This window comes from Podarcis filfolensis, assembly GCF_964270895.1.
Source record: "Podarcis filfolensis genome assembly, chromosome: 5".
NCBI classification, from domain to species: Eukaryota; Metazoa; Chordata; class Lepidosauria; order Squamata; family Lacertidae; genus Podarcis; species Podarcis filfolensis.
The window spans coordinates 93,091,652-93,112,986 of NC_139608.1; the positions used below are offsets into that span (position 1 = coordinate 93,091,652).

General features: G+C 45.2%; 1 protein-coding gene across 2 annotated transcripts; it reads right to left on the bottom strand.

Annotated features, from left to right (window-relative positions):
- Positions 1-5,267: 5,267 nt before the first annotated feature.
- Positions 5,268-20,319, bottom strand: FGF6 (fibroblast growth factor 6). 2 transcript variants are annotated; one of them, XR_014548640.1, is made up of 4 exons: positions 19,497-20,319; positions 17,149-17,252; positions 12,479-12,717; positions 5,268-5,678 (listed from the first exon to the last, which is right to left on the bottom strand). XR_014548640.1 is itself a non-coding variant. In XM_083616017.1 (3 exons), the coding sequence occupies exons 1-3, from the start codon at positions 20,017-20,019 to the stop codon at positions 12,541-12,543; spliced, it is 804 nt and encodes a 267-aa protein (XP_083472143.1). In that variant the 5' UTR covers positions 20,020-20,319; the 3' UTR covers positions 8,853-12,540. The 2 variants fall into 2 exon arrangements, 1 of the variants encoding a protein (XP_083472143.1); XM_083616017.1 differs by lacking the exon at positions 5,268-5,678 and having other exon boundaries at positions 8,853-12,717.
- Positions 20,320-21,335: the final 1,016 nt, after the last annotated feature.

The window sequence follows — 21,335 nt, forward strand, 5'->3', positions numbered from 1 at the left end:
GCAGCTCTATATGCTTTTCAAAGCACAGATCAAATTCTTCTAGAATTTGCACAGATCCCTTGGAAAAGTGAAGTGTGTAGGGATTCACTTAATGTCTCAGGTCTTAGGGGAGCAGCAGAAGGGACACATGGCAGCCGTGCCCATGGCATTCTCTCAAAGAGCCTAAAAGGGTTTCTAACTCCTGTTGTAGGCAGTGTAGGAACCTTACCTGCCTTAAAGGTAAAGGTAAAGGGGCCCCTGACCATTAGGTCCAATCGTGACCGACTCTGGGGTTGCGGCACTCATCTTGCTTTATTGGCTGAGGGAGCCGACGTACAGCTTCCGGGTCATGTGGCCAGCATGATTAAGCCGCTTCTGGCGAACCAGAGCAGCGCACGGAAAAGCCGTTTACCTTCCCACCTGAGCAGTACCTATTTATCTACTTGCACTTTGACGTGCTTTCGAACTGCTAGGTTGGCAGGAGCAGGGACCGCACAACGAGAGCTCACCCCGTCGCGGGGATTCAAACCGCTGACCTTCTGATCAGCAAGTCCTAGGCTCTGTGGTTTAACCCACAGCGCCACCCGCATCCTTCCTTGCGAAGGAAACACCACCTGCTGAAACCCGGCAGCAGCAGGGTTACAGCAGGTCAAACTGCTCACCCAGTTAACCCTGTGTTGTCTGCTTAAGCAGCAGCAACAGCTCTTCAGCATGTCTGGCCGAGGTCTTTGACATCTTCTGCACCTTCATACTTTTAAAATGGAGAAACGAGGGATTGATGCTCTAACTTTCTACATAGAGAGTTTGTGCTATTGACCCTAGTCTTCTTTGGCAATCACTTGTAGGCCTAGTAAGATTGTCTTCGATGAACACGGTCTTAACAGTGAGTCCATAAGTGACTGTGGAGGCCAATTCTGGATCCAGACGTCCTTCCACAGTGGGGACAGAGGTTTCTGGGCAGGAGTTGATCATGGTGAAGGTTTGCCAAAGAAGATGATGAAGAAGAAGTGATATTGTCCTTAGTAATGCATAAGCTACTATCTACTGTCTTCAGTCACCGATGCAGTAACAACTAATTGGACAACAGAGTCTCATCAGTCAGTACTGTTCTTTAAAATGGGAAGGAACTGATGAAGAAACAGTCAAACAAGAACTTTTTCATAGAATAAAATTAAGGTTACTGAACATAAATTTACATAAGTATTCTAATGATAAGCAGGACAGTTTTATACTTGGGATGGCTGCATTAGGACTATCAAATCCTGGCTTAAAAAGCCAAGATGCACATGAGGTTTGTGCACCAACCCACAGCCCCTGTGGCTCTCACATCATGCCTCATTTCCTTCCTCAAGGAAAACCAGGAAGCCCCAGTTAACCATAGCTTCCTCTTACTTTCAAACCAGTTCACAGCATTCCAAAGCCAGGATTCAAAAGCCAACTTTAAATGATCCCTTCATATTTCCGCTCCTTTGGAAGCCATTAACAATAGTTTTCTGGTTTGGACATAAAGGACTTCCTTCTTTGTTTCTCTGCTCACATAGGGAAGAGCAAAGGGGCTCCATCCAAGCACACAGAGCTCCTGCACACCCTGGATTATTAACAAAGCTAAGAAATTGGTTTATATAATTGCCAAGATGAAAAATAAATGTTTCTGGATGTTCAGAAAGATTTTGAAGGGTGAGCATTTTTAACAGAAAACAAAAGTCACCACTGTTCCTTTTTAGCATCCTTATAATCATGGGATCTAGGAAGTACATGAGTGTGTGAGTGGAAATACGAAGGTGGGCTGTTTATTCTCTAGCAGTTATATTCCAGGAATAATTACAGACCAAGTCAACAACATGTACTGTGGATTACGCGTGCATTTCTCACCGCAGATCTTAGTCCAGAAGTTGTTAAATCTCACATCCTGCAGTGGCTGTATTTGGGACAGCCTGTCTTTGTCACGCAACCCACACACAGAAAACATCCTGGCTCAGCTTAACTACATGAAACAAATCAAGTCAACACAATCCACTGAGGCTTAAATCCACAATATATGCAATGCCAAATGCATAACCTGCGGTCTTTTTGCATGTTTTCCTCCATGTGTGGAACTGTTACCTTAGAAAAATTCCTGGAATTCTATTTGCGGCTTCGAAAAATAATAAGAGGGGATACTGTAGTAAGACAGAAAGTCCAACGTATCGTTGGGGAAGACTGCTTAGCTGAATTGGGGTGTGTGTGTGTAAGACAACACAATACATTACCAATAGTTAATGCAGAGGTTTTCATCCTTGTTGAGTCCACGGCTCCCTTGACCTACTGCATACTTTCTGCAAGTACACTGTGGGGCTCAGGAGCCTAGATATGTCACCTCTTCCTGCAGAGCTGGCAGCCCATTGCCCCTTTTCGAACGCCCTCCCCTGGGGAATATACCCTCAGCCTCCTCTCTTTTCCCTTCTCCCTGGGTGTCTTCCAGGCAGCAGCCTCCCACCACCCCTGGTCTCGGATGGAGATGATGTTGCAAGTCATATTCCTACGACCTGACCTTTTTGATGCCATCCAATTGGCTGCCATGACAATAGGAGATGCAGCCAGTGTTTGAATCCAAATCCAGTTGTGCTAACCAAGGAATGAAGAAACAAAAGGGAATACTCTCAGGGTGGAGACCTGCTCCATCCTGCCATGAACCACAGAACCTTACAAGACATTGGAAATGATGCCTTCTTCTGTCCAATCATATTTGGAATTTGCTTTGAAGCATTTGTTAGAGGCTAGACGCGGGTGGCGCTGTGGGTTAAACCACAGAGCCTAGGACTTGCTGATCAGAAGGTCGGCGGTTCGAATCCCCACGACGGGGTGAGCTCCCGTTGCTCGGTTCCTGCTCCTGCCAACCTAGCGGTTCAAAAGCATGCCAAAGTGCAAGTAGATAAATAGGTACCACTCTGGCGGGAAGGTAAACGGCGTTTCCGTGTGCTGCTCTGGTTCGCCAGAAGTGGCTTAGTCATGCTGGCCACATGACCCGGAAGCTGTACACCGGCTCCCTCGGCCAATAAAGCGAGATAAGTGCCGCAACCCCAGAGTCGGTCACGATTGGACCTAATGGTCAGGGGTCCCTTTACCTTTACCTTTACCTATATAAACCCCAGGCTTCACAGCAAAAATACGCAGACCCTGCTAGTGTCCCTATTTTCCAAGGACAGTCCCAGATTTTCAGAAACTGTTCTGATTTCTGGTTAGATCCTGCAATATGTCTCACTTTTCCTTAGGACTTCCCTATTTTCATCAGAGAAATGTTGGTGGGTATGGAATAGTTTTATTGCACCATCTCACTTGCTGCCTGAAATCACTCCTCCTGGATCCCATCACACCAGATAGAGGTAAAAAGGTAAAGGACCCCAGGACGGTTAAGTCCAGTCAAAGGCGACTGAGGTTGTAGTGCTCATCTCGCTTTCAGGCTGAGGGAGCCGGCGTTTGTCCGCAGACAGCTTTCTGGGTCATGTGGCCAGCATGACTAAGCCGCTTCTGGTGCAACGGAACACCAAAACCAGAGCGGTGCATGGAAACGCTGTTTACCTTCCCGCCGCAGCGGTACCTATTTATCTACTTTCACTGGTGTGATTTCAAACTGCTAGGTAGGCAGGAGCTGGGACAGAACAATGGGAACTCACCCTGTTGTGCGGATTCGAACCACCAACCTTCTGATCAGCAAGCCCAAGAGGCTCAGTGGTTTAGACCAAAGCACCACCCACATCCCTTACACCAGATAGAACCCATGGACTGACTCAGTCCTCCTCACCTGCTTTTCCTTCATGGCTTTCTGTTCCTCTGGACCCCCCCGCCCCCACTTCCTGCAGCTGCTGCAAAGGCCCCTTCCAGAGCTCTGCTCCCTAACCCCGCTTCTCTGGATCCCTGCTTGCTGAAGCAGAGATCCTGGCCACAGCTGCCAAGAAGTCCTTCTAAGGGCTCCCTCTTGCGGACCGTTTTCTTGCCTGACTTGGGACTTTCAATGTGTCCTAGCTCTCCTTTTTCCATTTTTATTGGCCAGAGTGCTGAAAATCTTGCTCTTTGTTCTCTACCTTGTCTGGTGCTTTCCCTACAAATTGTTGCCTCCACACCTACAGGTGCCACACACCCATCTAAGTCTTCTGATTCTCCTTTGGGCTTCTTTTCCAGATAAACTAAACAATCCATTCTGGTGTGTGTGTGTGTGTGTGTGTGTGTGTGTGTGTGTGTGTTAGCTTACTCAGGGTTAAAATTAATTATCGAATTCCCTCTTTGAAAATAAATGAAAACTATGTATTGTTGCTGAGCTCTTCCCCATTGAAAAATGTGTATTTTTATTCTCTCTGTGCGATAAAAAAACCCCCCAATTTAAGACGTGCAAATATATAGGTAAAGGTAAAGGGACCCCTGACCATTAGGTTCAGTTGTGGCCAACTCTGGGGTTGCGACGCTCATCTCGCTTTATTGGCCGAGGGAGCCGGCGTACAGCTTCCGGGTCATGTGGCCAGCATGGCTAAGCCGCTTCTGGCGAACCAGAGCAGCGCATGGAAATGCCGTTTACCTTCCCACTGCAGCGGTACCTATTTATCTACTTGCACTTTGACGTGCTTTCGAACTGCTAGGTTGGCAGGAGCAGGAACTGAGCAACGGGAGCTCACCCCGTCGCGGGGATTCAAACCACCAACCTTCTGATCGGCAAGTTCTAGGCTCTGTGGTTTAACCCACAGCGCCACCCACGTCCCTTGTGCAAATATATACTACTGCGTAAATCTACCAATATGCACTACCACCACTGCTTTAAAATCCAGTTTCACAAGATTCCTAGCACCTATGTATGGGAAACACAGGAGTATTTACAAAGAAGGCTTGCTAACATCATGCCACCACTATCTCCAGCAGCCCTCGAGGTAGGTTATCCCCTCCAAAAAAAGCCAATTTAACTCTTTTCCATATTCAAAACAAAAATTTTTTTTTTCCTTCCAGTAGCACCTTAAAGACCAACTAAGTTAGTTCTTGGTATGAGCTTTCGTGTGCATGCACACTTCTTCAGATACACACTCTTTTCCATATATCTATTTTAACAAAACTTTCCCTTAATGATCTTCAAATGTAGACAGCCATGCCTGTTAAACCATTGTTCAAGGATAGCAGATTGAGTAACGGAGCTGCCTGTTTGTATTTGAGTGTGTGAAGATATGGATGTATGTATTGACCAGACAATATACTTGCATGTGCTTAGCAAGATGGGACTGTTGCTTTGACCTACTGGCAATGCAGTTTCCCTAAACCAAAAAAATAAAGTCAACACAGACATTTGTCTTACTCAATACAGCACCTCTGGAGTGAGGAAGAAACAAACTTTATAGGAAGCTGGACTCCGAATGCTACAAGGAACATAAAATGTAATTTATTTAACAACACATTAAAATGACACTTGTGCACAGCACATACATATGAGAAATAAAAGCATATACTTGACAGACGTGTAGTTGAACACAAATGTTTTGTTTCCTACAAATGTACAGTTTCCATTGTTAAGTTCATGTTGAGTCAGCATATGAGGTATATTTGGCAGTTCGGCTTTATTCTGTAGCAGTAAAAACTCATCTGGGGCACTGTATCCAGTTCTGAGCACCACATTTTAAGAAGGTGAGATTGGAATGGGATCGGAGAAGGCAAACAAAGATGGTCAGTGGTGTGGGAAACAAGTCCTGTGAAGAAAGATGGAAGGGGCTTGGGAAGGCCAGAGAAGAGAAGGTTGAGGAGGACTCTTGCAAAACTCTTGTTTTGCTTGAGCCTTGGAGGAAACTTCTTAACAGTAAGAGCCATCCAAAAAAAGAAGGATTTCTTGCTCCCTAGAAGTCTTCAAGACAGCTGTCTGTTGGAGATATTCCAGCTCTGGATTTCCTGCACTAAGCAAGAGGTTGACCTACACCACCCCCTCAATGATTTTATGAAGAGTATACAGTGGTACCTCAGGTTACATACGCTTCAGGTTACAGACTGCGCTAACCCAGAAATAGTGCTTCAGGTTAAGAACTTTGCTTCAGGATAAGAACAGAAATCGTGCCCCGGCGGCGAGGCGACAGCAGGAGGCCCCATTAGCTAAAGTGGTGCTTCAGGTTAAGAACAGTTTCAGGTTAAGTACAGACCTCCGGGACGAATTAAGTACTTAACCCGAGGTACCACTCTACCCAGCCCAGTTGGTGTGTGATAGGTAGCTATCCTGTTTTGCTTGTTCACAGACTATTTTCTGTCCATAACTAGACACTGTTTCCTCATTTGTGTACAGTGGTACCTCGAGTTAAGTACTTAATTCGTTCCGGAGGTTCGTTCTTAACCTGAAACTGTTCTTAACCTGAAGCACCACTTTAGCTAATGGGGCCTCCTGCTGCCGCCGCGCCACCAGAGCACGATTTCTGTTCTCATCCTGAAGCAAAGTTCTTAACCTGAAGCACTATTTCTGGGTTAGCGGAGTCTGTAACCTGAAGTGTATTTAACCTGAAGTGTATGTAACCTGAGGTACCACTGTATTTAAATCCTAGATTTATTATTTTGTGTTTCACACTGAAGAATATTATCCCATTTGGCCCTTGTGTGATGCATAATATGCTGGTTTTCACATTTCAAACAAGAGAAGTGTGAGACACCATTTTATTTCTCACCCTTTGCCTTCTCAAAAATGTCTGAATTTCTTCTACATTCGCCAGAAGCAATAAGTTTACCAACTGACTGTGCAATAAATGCAAGATACATCCGAGCCTTTCAAGTCTACCTCACTGAAAAGGACATAGTTGGTGAGAGATACAGGATTTTTCAGTGCTCAAGAGGCTAGGCCAAAACGCTCCATGCTCAGAGACATTTGAGATAAGCATAGAACAATTCAGAAATCATCGTTAAATATCTGGTGCAGAAGCAACTACCTACAGAGCACCCTTTGTAAATAGATTGTTCGTATAATGATAATGTGGGTTGATGTACACATCTAAGCAGATCTAGGGGACAAATTCTCAGATGGTGTTAATTGTGGATCTGCATGATAAAAACTGGATGTATTTACAATTTTGTCCTCAGCTTCCTTTCCAGGCTACATGATTAGTATTCAGAGACTCAAAAGCACTAAGAGCTGCTGTTCCCTGCAGGACACACGTTAATTAAAACAGTATGTGTGCTCCATGCAACAATTCTTCCACCATATCACCTTGAAGTCTCAGAAAGTATTTTCCTGGCCACAGCTTGATCGTTCAAGTCACTTTATCCCAGTGTTGACAGCTTTACAGGGATAGGAGGTTAAAACAGGGGTGTCCAAACTTTTTTCAAAGAGGGTCAGATTTGATGAAGTGAACATGCGTGTTGACCTTTTTTTAGGGTTGAAGTTCTTGAGCTTCTTTTTTAATTTCCCCCCAAAGTTGTTGAGCTTTTTTAAGGTTACCAGATTTTTTTCAATGAATCCAGGGACACTTTTTTTGTTCTTTTGAAGCTGAGTAGCAACAGGGAGTCAGTAGTGGGGATGGTGAGGCAAAAGACCCTGGGCCCAAGCACATTTGCATTTTGTATAAAGGTGCAAAGCCCTTCTTTCGCACCCTGTGAAACATAAATGCGCAGTTTTTTTTTTAAACTGGGCAATGGTGTACCACCCGCTCGTGACTCCTTCCCCCTTCTCCCTTTTGACAGATCAGGGGAGGCTCAGGAGTTACAGGCGAACGGCCGTTGCCCAGGAGGGGCCAGTCTGGTAGCGCAGTTGGCTCTCGCTGGCTTCAGGAGCTGCTCACTGCCATTGCGCAGGAAAAATGGCGGGCGCCATGGCAGTGAGCAGCGAACAGCTCCTTAAACCAGCCAGAGTCAACTGCGCTAACAGGCTGCTAAGGCTGCCACTGCCTCGTTTCCCGGGACAGATTTGCAAATCTGGGGACATTCCGGGGATAGAATTTGTCCAGGGACAGATTTGCAAATCCAGGGACTGTCCCAGGGAACCGGGGACGTCAGGTAACCCTAGATTAACCCAACCTGCGGGCCGGATTAGGCCCCCAGGCTGGACTTCGGACATGCCTGGGTTAAAATAAATACAGTCAGACCTTGGAAGTCAAACAGAATCCATTCTGGAAGTTCAACTTCCAAAACGTTCAAAAACCAAAGCGCAGCTTTTGAAGGTCCTGCAGCCAATCAGAAGCCATGGATGCCCCGACGGACGTTCGGCTTCCAAAAATAGTTCACAAACCAGAACAGTCACTTCCGGGTTTGCGACGTTCAGGAGCCAAAACATTCAAGAACTAAGCTGTTTGAAAACCAAGATACGACTTTAAATGTCTGAATTCCTTTCAGGATATACAAATGCAACAAAGGGGTTTTTTTTTTTAAAAAAAAGAAAATCTATGTATACTTGGCAAGCTTGCAGCTTCTGCATGGACACCTTGAAGACTGATAGAAGGCTACACATATAAGCTACTACTAAAGTGAGATTGCAAAAGAGTAGGTGTTCTGGAAGAAATTCCAACAGTGGAAGAATGGAGAAGGAAATTGACTGAATATGCAGAATTGGATAAATTGACTGGGAAGATTCGATATCAGAAAGACCAAAAGTTTATCGAGGACTGGGGGAAATTTACAGAATATCTGAAAAATATATGTGATGTACAGACAACGCTTGTTGGGTTTGAAGAGGCTCTGTGAGATAGCAAGAAATACTGCAAAAAAGAGAGTATGAGGAAAAGGAGTTGGGAATGGCAATATTATGTCTCGAAATGCGTTAACAAATAGAAACTTTACGAAAGATTGACAGAGAAACTGAGGGAAGTCAAAAATTGAAGAAAGAGTACAAAATAATTTGTTGACTGTATAAAATTTGTTTGGAAAATGAATAAAAATTATTTTTTTTTTTAAAAAAAGAGTAGGTGTTCTGGCTTAAGATATTTGGGTAAGTAGCTAAGGAAGTGATTATCCCAGAACTGACGTTAGCACTCCTTTCCATTTTCTGAGCAGGGCTGGCGAATCCCAGATGTTACAACCCCCCCGGTGGAAAAATTGTTTGTGCCAGTGCCATAAATGGGGGGAATAACTGGATACCTTTCGCTGAAATACTGGTATAATGGGCTATGGCAATTGGCCCTTGGCAAGAAATTGGCACAAGAATTCAGGAAAACTTCCAGTAGTGGTGGGGGACCAACTCTGTCAACTCAGTGGTGATCTGGCACCTGTTTCTCTGCTTTGTTAATAAACGCGGATTTTGACAGGAGGCCACTCTCGGCTTCCTTCTCATTTTGATGTTTCTTGATAGTCTGTAACTTCTGGTGTTTCTGTAGTGAGTCTTTTATCAGTTTCTCTTTCTGAATTTTATAGAGTGACTCTCTTCTTGTCGCTTCTTCATTATGGTTTTTAAAAATGACAATAAAAACAGTTTAAAAAGAAAAGACTAGCTTTGCTCTTGGTTGCAGATGAGACGGAACAAACCTCTCCCTTGGGCATATGATTCAGTTCCTCGTGTTCTGATAACAGATTATAGCTTCACATTCCGTATACCTGATAGTAAGACCCCTTGAATTCAGTAGGACTTACATCCGAGTGGACACGGTTAGGATTGGACTGTAAATGATGTTTCAGATTTAGGAATGCCCCCCTCTACTCAGGTATCTCAAGGCTTCTGGTCATAGATATTTATAGTGTCTATTGACTTAGGGTATCTTAAAATACTTTTTAAAAGGATGTGGCATGACTGGCATTCTGGAGAAAGGTTATATAAACAGATGAGTAAAGTTGAGTGGCCTCTACAGGTCTTCAAAGTAAAACGTATTTCACTCAATGACTTAAAATAAGATGACTGCCTCTGGGATTTTTAACAAGCTAGAATATGCCTCAGAATCTTCTGCAACATGCACTGATTCCACAGCAGAAACGGCAGTGGCTAATAATGTATGCTAAGTAGGAAGTCTGAAAAACACTTCTCTGTGTATATTAGTTTTATACATGTTATCAGTTATATACTGCAGGCTAATATTCTGATGCTTAAAGGAATGAACAGTGCAAGTGGCACGATATATCATTTATCTGCTTCTGTCAGTATGTGTTCCAACAAATATCCAAAAGCTGGCAAATTTTGACAAAAATGTGTCACAGCACGGTATCATAGCACAAACAATGTTCTAGCAGTGCAATCATATGTATATCTAATTAGAAATAAGCGTCACTGGCTTCTGTGGGACTTACTCACTGGTAAGCATGTATGGTGGCCTTATTTTGGTGAATGCATAACTAGAGTATGTCAGCCGGCCTCCCAAAATTGTCCCCTGGACCAAGGACTAGATCTGGGGGAGCCAGGTGGCACCTGTGGGTGCATTGCTGCCCTTGATGACTTCTTCTGGTGCCCGTGAAGCCTCTGAGAGTCCTCACTCCCTGCTCAATGTCCCCTTTGTTAAGAAGTGGTGAGAGTAGCTTACCACCACTTGAGAAGGAGGAAGGTGGGAGACTTAGGTTCTTCCCAACTTTGTGTTTCAGCTCCATGGGCTGGATTCAACTAAGCAGGTGGGAGCCAGTGCCCCATAAGTCCAAATAGGATCGCCCTCTTCCTCCCTTGCTCCCCCCCAGCTGGCTCCAGGGGTCTAGAGAATACCCAGAACAACAGATGGACAGAGGAGAGGGGAGACTGTACCGACGAGCAAGTGGAAATGTTTGTGCTGATGGCACGATTGAAGGCTTCCCCAGCACAGTGCTTTTCAAAACTCAGATTGGGACCACAGAAGCTGGATTTAACCTGGAGTGACCAAGAGGGAAGGGAGGACCAGGAGGGATCTGGGAGACTGGGGCAGGGGGAAGAAGGGGGCTGTGTCAAGAGTCAGGAGGAAAAAGGGCATGTATTACTGCATGTGCACTCATGCACACATATCCAGTCTCGTAGAATAAATCCTCTTGATACCGCTCAATATTTTTACCTGTTCGCCCACCATCAAATCACATCTCTCCTCTGTCTCCATGGACAGATTGGGGAAAAAAACAACCTGGACAGGTCCAATGTTTTTCGGCACTGCCATGGTGCAAAAGCATAGATCCAAGGCACAGATCCAAATGGATCCACATTACAAGTGATTATTGAAATCCACCATTAAGCCATAGAACAGGGCGTGTCCAACTCAAGTTATTACAGAGAGCCATAGGAGCCAACTCCTAGGGGCTGTGGGGACTTTGGCCCCCACAATACAATATTTCTGCACAAAGTTGATGGGTGTTTCCATTCAAATGGTGTGTGTGCATTGCATCATGTGATTGATTGTGCAGGGTGGGGCTTACCTGGGCCCCCACAATAGTTCATTCAAGTTGGTAGGCCTGCAGAAAACTAAGTTATTTAATGTTATGTTTATAGAATCATAAAACTGTAGAGTTCGAGGGGACTCCAACCATCATCCAGTCTGCAATCCTGCCTACAGCTATCCCTGGGGCTCAAACCACCAACCTTCTGGTTAACAGCCAGGCACACTCACCCACTGCGCCACAGAAGGGCCATTATGGTAGACCCACACCAGGATTTCAGAATGCTTATGCTAAACACAGATTAAAAACTTGACACTGGAAACAGCGAGTGCAAAGAAAACTGAGTGTGAACACAGCCTTGATGTATATACAATAGATGGACCCGGCAAGGGGAATTTTACAAGGAAGAACACTAGCCTGCAGGCAGCTGAACTCTATAATAAACAGGGCTGCCTTACGTCCGGGATTTCAAAGGTGGAATTGACGTCCGTGGGGGGGGGGCGGGGATTTCTGAAAGGCCGTGCTTTGCCCTGGATCTTAGTCAAGTCAAGATCTTGTCTGAAAAAAGCTCAACAGCATTCGGGTTTTCCTAAAATAAGCTCAACAACTTTCGAGGTGTCCTGGTTTTTTACTTTTTGAAATATGGCAACCCTAACAATAAACCAGTTCTTCTGCAAAGTTCAGCCTAAATCAAGTTCTTATTTCTAAGAGTCCCGGGTCTCTGAACACCACATTGATCCTCACCACTGCCTGTGTGAACAGCACACCCAGCAAACCTCTAGAGTTGCAAACATAGCAAGTCTTCCCTTTAAGAAACCCCTCATAAAGGTCCAATAAACTCCAGGGCTCCTGATAACACAATTTGGAAGCCTAATATAATGAGCTTGATCTATGAGAAGATTGTATGCAAATGATTGATGTGGGAACTAACTGAAAAACGATTCATCACACTACTAAAAATCTCAGATATATGTTTGTTTTCTGTTGAAGTTACACTGAAAGAGCAGTAGTTGTGGCAAGTATCCAAACTCAGCTAGACCCCAGTTCTGCAGCTACACCGCTGATTTGCTTTGTTTGCTTCATGTAAATGCAAAAATTTCACCATTGACATAAGTTGACAACGTAGTAACTTTTGGATAAATAATTCCTATCTCAAAAGGAGTTGTTTTGAAATCGGTGTAGAAAAATTAGTGTAATGGATCCTGTACAAATGATTTCACTTATATATGCATATATATATATAGTAACAAATGAGTGAATATATATTCTTTACCTGGGAGATGATTCTCATGTGCAAATTGAAATAGGCAGTTTAAATGCATTTTACTCTGGTCTTCATAATCTGGGTAAAAAGTGTGTGACAGTCTGAACAAGCGAGACTTTACTTCCTCTTTTGGCCCTCCCATGTTTGCTTAGTGCTATGTAAAAGCTTTTGTACATGGCTGATTCATAGGCATTGTAGTTGTTGGGAAGAAGAGTTTCTTTGAATTTACATTCGTCTTGAAAAGTTGCCTGAAGAGAGAAAAGAAAGAAACACAGTGTGATTGCAACATCTGCTCCCATTTGTCATTACATGTTGCCTATACAGTTCCCTTCATTTCTGGAATAGCACCTTTAATCTGTTTTGCTTCATATTGTTTCAAGGTGTATACATTAAATACAGGTAGATAGATAGATGAATCGATGGGAATGTATACATTGATTAAATAAATGGGTGTGTGTGAAAGAGAGAAAGGTAAACGGCCAGTTCCTGTGGTCCATGCCTTTATTGCTACTCTCCTGAAAATACTCCTTCCAAACAGAGAAGGTAGAAATACTGTAGCAAAAATGATATTCTGACAGGAGTGCAGGTGTGTTCTTTCCAAGGCAGAATAGAATGGTAAAATTACTTCCCTTGATTTGAACGCTATACTTCTGTTGATGCAGAAGTATCAACAAGGAGCAAGACGGTCTGAGCATAATACACCAAACCTGGTCTGACTGTACTGGCTACCGATTAGTTTCCGGGCTCAATTCAAAGTGCTGGTTTAGACCTATAAAGCCTTAAACAGCTCAGGACCGTAATACCTTAAGGACCGCCTCTTTCCATATGAACCTACCAGGACCATGAGATCATCTTCTGCGGCTCTTCTTTGTGTGCCGCCTCCTCGAGAGCTCAGGAGGGTGGCAACACGAGAACAGGGCCTTCTCTGCAGTGGCTCCCCGTCTGTGGAATGCTCTCCCCAGGGAAGTTCACCTGGCTCCTTCACTATACATCTTTACGTGCCAGGCAAAAACATTCCTCTTCAAGCAGGTCTTTGCCTGACCTGACATCCTATACCCTTTTTAAAATGCTGGCTCTTTTCGGGGGGCGGGCGAGATCTGGTTTTTGTTTTGATTTTATGTAAGTGGTTTTTCATGGGAACCGCCCTGAGACCTTCGGGTATAGGGCAGTATAGAAATAAAACAATGAAAATACTGGCAAGCTAGGTGTTCCCCATCTTATACTGGCACAGCTGGTTATGCCTGCCTAAGTGCAGATCCTTACATTTGTCCCTATTGACATTCATTTTGTTAGCTTGGGTCCAGTTCTCCAATCTGCTAAGGTCATTTTTCTGAACCCCGATTCTGCCTTCTGAGGCATTAGCTACCCCTCCCAGTTTGCTGTCATCTGCAAATTTGCTGAGCATCCCCTCAATTCCTCCATCCAGGTTGTTTATAAAGACGTTGAACGACAATGGGCCCAAGACAGAACACTGTGGCACCCCACTTGTCACTTTTGTTTGTTTAAATCAGAAGAAAGGAAGCTGGAACAACCAGTGTCAGGGTTACTGGGACCAGGGACGCCCATGCTAGCTCAGGTGCCAACACTGGGCCTCTTGGCCACTGTCCCCATCCAGAGGCACACCTAGGGTCCTTTGCACCCTTGGCAAGATCTGTTTCTGTTTCCATTTCTGCCATAGTGCAAGCAGGATGGGAAGCTTCTGTTGGGAAACTGTACGTGCAGCTACTCCCACAGAGTCAATTGAGGTTTGGCAGACAGCCAGAAGGCAATCTGAAGGAGTGAGTCTGCCTGGTGATAACAGAGGCATGGAGACAGCTCCCTGATTGGTCAAGCTCTTTCAAGGGCTACTAACTGGGATGTGGCCTACTAACTGGGATGTGTTCAGAGCTCAGTGTGTCAGTGAGTGTAGGAGTTGTGAGTTGTGTCAGAGAGAGCTAGCAAAAGATCCGTGTTCTGTTCCTGTAAATATTCCACTGTATATAATAAACACCTAACTACAAGTTCCTGCTTCGTCTATCCTGTCTGCAGCCAAGCTGCCAATTGCTTCCGTGGATTCTGCATGTACTCTGCTAGGTCTGGCTAAGGTCTGGCTATAGGTTTTGCCAATAGCTTCTCCTGCCGTGGCAGCCGCAGCCAGTGGCAAAGGAAGCCTCTCGGGCACCTGGGGCAGCATGCTCAAAGGCGGGGGGAACCGCCCATAGGGCAGGGCGTGGCACCCATAGGGACAGGGTGTGTGGCACCCATAGGGATGGACAGGGCGCGTGGCACCCATAGGGTGGGGGCGCAGGGTGCCCATAGTCACAGCGCCCTTAGAGAGGGACGGGACAGGACGCCTGGTGCCCTTAGGGACGGGGCATGCCATGTGGCCTCAGCCGCCCTACAGCTGGGGGGGAGGCAGTGGGCAGACAGTGCGGACCCTGCGGGCACCGAGATGTGTTCCTCATGCGCGCTGCAGGCCTGCCATTTTGTCACCTCCAGTCAGGGTGACACCCGGGCTGGACTGCACCCCTGCACCCCCCCCCCTTCCTATGACCCTGGCCACAGCTCATCACCACACACATAGGTGTGGTACACTCCACAATCTGATTGAGATTCCTGCATTGTTGGGGGTTGGACTTGATGACCTCTGGTGTACCCCGGGCCTGCATCCCTAAGCAGGGGCCAGTTTTGCCACTCCCTAGGTACACCTCTGCCCCCATTAGCTCCCATTCTCTGGTGGAACATTTTGAGTTAGGACCCTGAATTTGAGCCTTAGCTGTAGCACTGCCTGCGTGTTGTATGATGGTGTGGAAAATATTTTATGCAGACTTAAGTAGGTTAAGCCACGCTGGTGGTGACGAAAGCTACTGCGAGGGCCTTTTATTGGAAATGTAATAGCTAGTAACGAAATGTTAACAAACACATGGTCAGAAGTCCCAATGACTTTTTGAGCACAGAAGACCATGGTAGTATACCATAGAACAGACATGTTCAACCGGTCAACCACAATTGACTGGTAGATTGCCGGGGTGCCCCTTGTTGATTGCGGGATTATAAAAAAAATGATTGCCTGGGTTTTCCTGATGGATCACTCCAACAACTCTTGCCTATATCCTTCCTGTAAAAAGCTCAACAACTCTGGGCAATGCTCTCCCCCAAAAACTCTTCGCAATGACAATGGGTAGATCACTGCCAATTTTATTATACTGGAAGTAGATTGCAGCCTCTAGAGGGTTGGACCTGCTGTAGAATACACCAGACCACAAGACACACCTAGTTTTTGGAGGAGGAAAACAAGGGAAAAAATATTCTGAATCTCAGAAGCCAGAACAGCAAGAGGGATCGCTGCGCAGTGAAAGCAGCAATCCCTCTTGCTGTTCTGGCTTCTGGGATAGCTGCGCAGCCTGCATTCACTCCATAAGACGCACACACATTTCCCCTTACCTTTTAGGAGGGAAAAAGTGAGTCTTATAGAGCAAAAAATACGGTAGATCAGAAAACGGTGGCTTCGTGTATTCCGTTGCCCATGTAAATTAACGGTTCCCATGAGTGCAAAAGACAGACCAATGGTTGGCTCAGGGATAGGCAACCTAAGACCCATGGGCCACAAGCGTCTCACAGGGGTCATTTAACTGCTCACAAGCCACCCCCAAACTGAGCCACCCACTTGGAGAGTCCCCACCCGCTGCGCTAAACCAGCACAGCATGGGGACTCACTTCTGCAGTGCTGGAAATCGTGTCTGTGCATGCTCAGATGCCGAATATCGCATCTGCACAGACGCAGATGCCGGAAATCGTGTCTGCGGAGACACTGGAAATTGCAGATGCGCGTGCTCACACATGCGCACGATCCGGCCCCCCACGGAGGGATCTCCACTGGGGTGAACCAGCCCAGGCGAGGTAGACCTTGCTGACCCCTGTTGGCTAATACAGCTATCAAGGTAACTTGCATGTGTGAATCAGTGATCATAGTTGTAACGTCACAGATAAAATTCTGTATCTCCTGATGGCTGGGTGAGCACCATAGATTAAAAACACACCAATACCAGTTTCCTTTGAGCAGCAGGTTCCCGCTATGCATCACAAATATGTTTTGAAAGCAGGTTGGTGACATTGGTGGCCGCAGTTCAAGAAACAGCTCACACATGCTGCTCTGATTCATCAGTTGTACAGTAAAAGCCATCGACATACAGAGATGGGAAAACTGCCTACAGGGCTACATGAGAATCAGTCCTAAAGTTACACAGACTATATCTTACACAATAAATACAGTTACCGTATTTTTCGCTCTATAAGACGCACCAGACTACAAGACACACCTAGTTTTTGGAGGAGGAAAACAAGGAAAAAAAATATTCTGAATCTCAGAAGCCAGAACAGCAAGAGGGATGGCTGCGCAGTGAAAGCAGCAATCCCTCTTGCCGTTCTGGCTTCTGGGATAGCTGCGCAGCCTGCATTCGCTCCATAAGACGCACACACATTTCCCCTTACTTTTTATTTGGGAAAAAGTGAGTCTTATAGAGCAAAAAATACGGTAATTTGGACCAACTAATCTCATACATTTTGGAATGCCAGTGAATGCAGATCTTGACAGGAAGTGATACTTTTTCAAAGGTGGAAATATTCAAGATTTCTCAGTAAAACGCATAGCAACGTATTAGCATTCCCTTGACTGAAAACCAGATTGTAAGACTACTCACCGTGCCGTATAATTTCCCTTTGCTGTTCATTGCCATAAAGAGTGCACTTTTGACACCAAACAGACTAACCACACCTCTCTCTACTGTTGATATTTCCAAGAGACCTAAAGAAGCAGACAGATGGAGATTGAAAGCTGCTTTTTTTATAGCTGCTGAAGGAACATTATTAAATATAGAAACCCCTATTTTAAAAAGTTGTACAAAATTTAATAGAAAACAATAACTTTTGTGCAACAGGTTTTTCATCTGAAGAAACTGTACTCTAAAACCAAATTTTAAAAAATCAGAAATAGGCTGGTCCACAAATAAATGCATTTTAGTCGATCTGCCTTTTATAAGTGAATAATCAGTTAGATGAGGAATTAAATCATTTGTGTCTGCAATCCTCTGCACACTTACCTGAGAAAGCAAGTCCTATTGAAAGGAATGGAGCTTCCTTCTGAGTAGACATATATAGGATTGCACTGTGAATTTAGAACCCGACAGTTAAGCACCTTCATTTCTCATTGATTTCAAGGGGGAGGCCTAAGCTTAATTCTTAATCAAAGGAACACACGTATGTTTAAGTGTGGCTGGACTGTGCACTAAATCACCCTCCTATTTTAATTCTAGTTCTTTTCTGTGCGTCTATACAAGAGTGTGCCACACACCAGAGGGCGATTCCACTTAGAAGAGACCCCAAAACAACACATTGAAGACTGAGTGTGAATAGTGCTAACAGAATGCTAACCGCCTCCTATTCCTGCATTTCAGGGGTTGGGCTAGATGACCCTTGGGGTCCCTTCCAACTCTACAATTCTACAATTCTATTATTGAAAGAGGAGGCTGAAAATTTGGGAAGAGAGGGAATGGAATGGAATGGCTGGGAAGGAGAAGAAGAGAGCCAGAAAGAGAGAGAGAGAGCGCACAGTCTCATTATCTGGCTAGGTAATTTCTGGGTTCTCACTGAGAAACTTTTCTTAAATGTTCCCAGGGAAGTGAGAGTTGCCCATAGAAATCAATGGAGTAATTCAGTATATTAACACTACTGAAGCTGGACAGCAGTGTAACCCCTCCCCCCCCCAAAAAACCCCAGCCCAGTTGGTGTGTGATAGGTAGCTATCCTGTTTTGCTTGTTCACAGACTATTTTCGGTCCATAACTATACACTGTTTCCTCATTTCTATATTGCCGTTTGAGCAACATTTTAAAAAATGTCTGTGTGTACATAAATGTACACGTTCTTTAGGTTTCTGCCCCTTCTTCCAGGTCTCTAGATGTAAAAGCGCTCCATGTGTGTACATCTTGTCTCTAGTACACAAGTACACACAAGCATCCAGACCACCGGCACACTGGTTTTCCTTCCATTCCCCCTCCCAAGCCATCTGTCCAGACAGTAAATGTGGCTCAATGTGTTTGAGTGGCAGATTTCCTGCTACTGCAATCAGATCCATTGTGAGATAAAAGATTATTTTTTTGCATTCTTAATTTGTTAAAAGAAAGAAGGAAATGATTGTTCTCAATCTCGTAGCACATCTGATACAGGACATATTGTTCCAGAACATATACATAATCTATCCAGTAGGAGGAACGAAATGGAAGGCTTAAGCAGTGATTTCTTGGTGTGATAATAGGTGCTTTAATGAACAAATATCCCTCTCTTTATCTGTGGCGATGCTGTCATAATGTAATTGCTGGTTCAGAGCCAGCAAGCCCCGCCTTCTCTGCATTTTTGGCAAGCTCAGAACTTGCAGCAATGCATTTAAAACAAACCATAAATATAATTCCCACTCAGCTCTTCGAATTCCAACCCTCTGAACTGTGATCTCCACAATGTAGATCACAAAATGAATGATGAAGTCATTTTCTATACTTCGTAACCAATTGCTGGCATTATTTTTCAAAGCAGTCTTTTAATTTTCTGGATTAAAATCAACAACCTATATTCTTGCCATGAAAGCCGTCTTTTAAGATTTCTCAGTATTCCCAACTTTTCCCCAAACATCCCGTACATACAGGCTGCAAGTCCATCTACCTGCAAAAAAGGGGGGCAGGGGGGAAACAGGAAGAGCATCTTAAAAAGAGAGAAAGAAAGAGAGAAAGATCCCAACCTCTTTGCTTTTTCAAGGCTGTAAAGTCAAACCAACTAAAAATAAGTTGGTATCTAATTTTGTCCAAGTATTCAGGACATGTTTCAGCCTCGAGGTTTTGGGTGCTGATTGATCCTGAAACATTTAAAAAGGCCACAGAAGTACTTAAGACTAATAATAATAAGCAGTAGCTTTCAGGTTCTAGGTAGGGTGTTAGAAATCAAGTCAAAAAGTGATATCAATTCCACCATTTTGCATTGTGATGCAGTTTGCAACTCACTGTATTGGTTTTCAGCATGAATACCACTTATCTGTCCATCTGGAAATATCTGGAGATGAAACCCAATGCCCACGTTGCAGTAAAGCCTCCGCCGCCTCTTGATTCCTAGCAAATAGTCAGTCTCCCAGTTGACTTCAGATTTCTCCCCTGACATTCCAGCAAGGGACCTGGATAAGATAGACTCCCATCCTCTGTCCAACAGGGTGCCATTTGTTCTGACGACAACTGGGTAGGAAAAGAGAATCTCAGCCAGAAAGCCCAGGAGAACAAAAGCAGGGAACGTCAAGTGAATGCTGGCTTCGTAGGACATAGTGATGAGAAGCCTTTGTGCAATAGCCATCCGTTCACCTCCTGGGCACGTGGTCAGAATTAATGGCCCTAAAAATACCACCCTTCTTGTTTTTCTCCCTTCAGCATGGTGGCAGTGGCTTATTTTTGGAAAGCAGAGGAAGATTTTGGACATGAAACTAAAGCCCAAGAGCAGTTGGGTCAGGGAGAGAACGAGAAGCCTGTTGGGGACCATGTTTTGAATGCTTCCTGCTCTCCAGTCGGCAGCATTCTATATTTGATTGATCTATCGTTATGTTAAAAGGGAGACCCCACCCTGCAGTATCGATTTGGCATCAGTGTTCTGCCTAAGGGTTACATCCGTGTAACCCTTAATCGGCGGAAGCTCCTCTGTTGAGCAAAGTGGGGTGTAGCCCTACAAAGATTCTAGTCCCCCCAAACCTCCGCAGCCATGGTCCGGTCTCCTGACGCTCAGGCATTACAGTGTATTAAAGCATTTCCCGGACTGAGAGGCTTCCTCAATATTTCTGCCCATCTTCTCTGCTTAGCTGATCAAAATAATCAACCTTGAGACGTAGGCCGACAGTGACTCGCCCAAGGCAGCCCAGGGAGCTTCACAGATGAGCTGAGATTTAGGCTTTCAGCACCGTTTCCCATCTGTAGAGGCCGGAGAGCTATTAGGATGATAATAATTGGAAATTCCAATGGGTTTCCAGATAGCACTGGGGGATTTCCTGGCTGATATGATTGATGCTCCTGTCAAAACCCCAGCCAACCTTTGGAATATCCGAATGGCTCGGGCTGTTGACACCATTGCCCCAAGTGCCTTCTCCCACTTTGTGGAGTCCCCTTGTCTCCTTGGTATAATCCAGAGTTTAGGGCAAGGAAACAAGCTGGGAGACAGCTGAAAGCCGAGTGGAGAAAACTCCAGCAATTGAACACTCCTGAGGGCTTCACTTGTGGCAGTGAAGGCAGTAAGAAGGCATCCTTTGCTGCCTCCATTGCATCCTCAATATGCGGGTGGCGCTGTGGGTTAAACCACAGAGCCTAGGACTTGCCAATCAGAAGGTCAGCGGTTCAAATCCCCGCGACGGGGTGAGCTCCCATTGCTCGGTCCCAGCTCCTGCCCACCTAGCAGTTCAAAAGCACGCCAAGTGCAAGTAGATAAATAGGTACCGCTCTGGCGGGAAGGTAAACGGCGTTTCCGTGCGCTGCTCTGGTTTGCCAGAAGCGGCTTAGTCATGCTGGCCACATGACCCGGAAGCTGTATGCCGGCTCCCTCGGCCAATAAAGCGAGATGAGCACCGCAACCCCAGAGTCGGTCACGACTGGACCTAATGGTCAGGGGTCCCTTTACCTTTACCTAGAGCTTTCCAGGGAGTGAGGGGCTTCTTACAGTCTGGCCTGGAGGTGGCGGGACTGACAGTAGCTTGCTGATTTTTTTTTGCAAAGCATTTTGAGGATAAAATCACTTACATCACCAGGACTTGACTCCATTCTTACAGCAGGTGAATCTTGAGAGGCAACACGAGAACGGGCCTTTTCTGTGGT

Coding starts and splice junctions, on each gene's coding strand:
- FGF6 (XM_083616017.1), bottom strand. CDS start 20,019: ATGGTCCCCAACAGGCTTCTCGTTCTCTCCCTGACCCAACTGCTCTTG. Junction 17,253..19,496: donor TCATGCTGAAAACCAATACA/GTGAGTTGCAAA, acceptor CTGCTTCTTTAG/GTCTCTTGGAAATATCAACA. Junction 12,718..17,148: donor AAGGGAAATTATACGGCACG/GTGAGTAGTCTT, acceptor TTCTCTCTTCAG/GCAACTTTTCAAGACGAATG.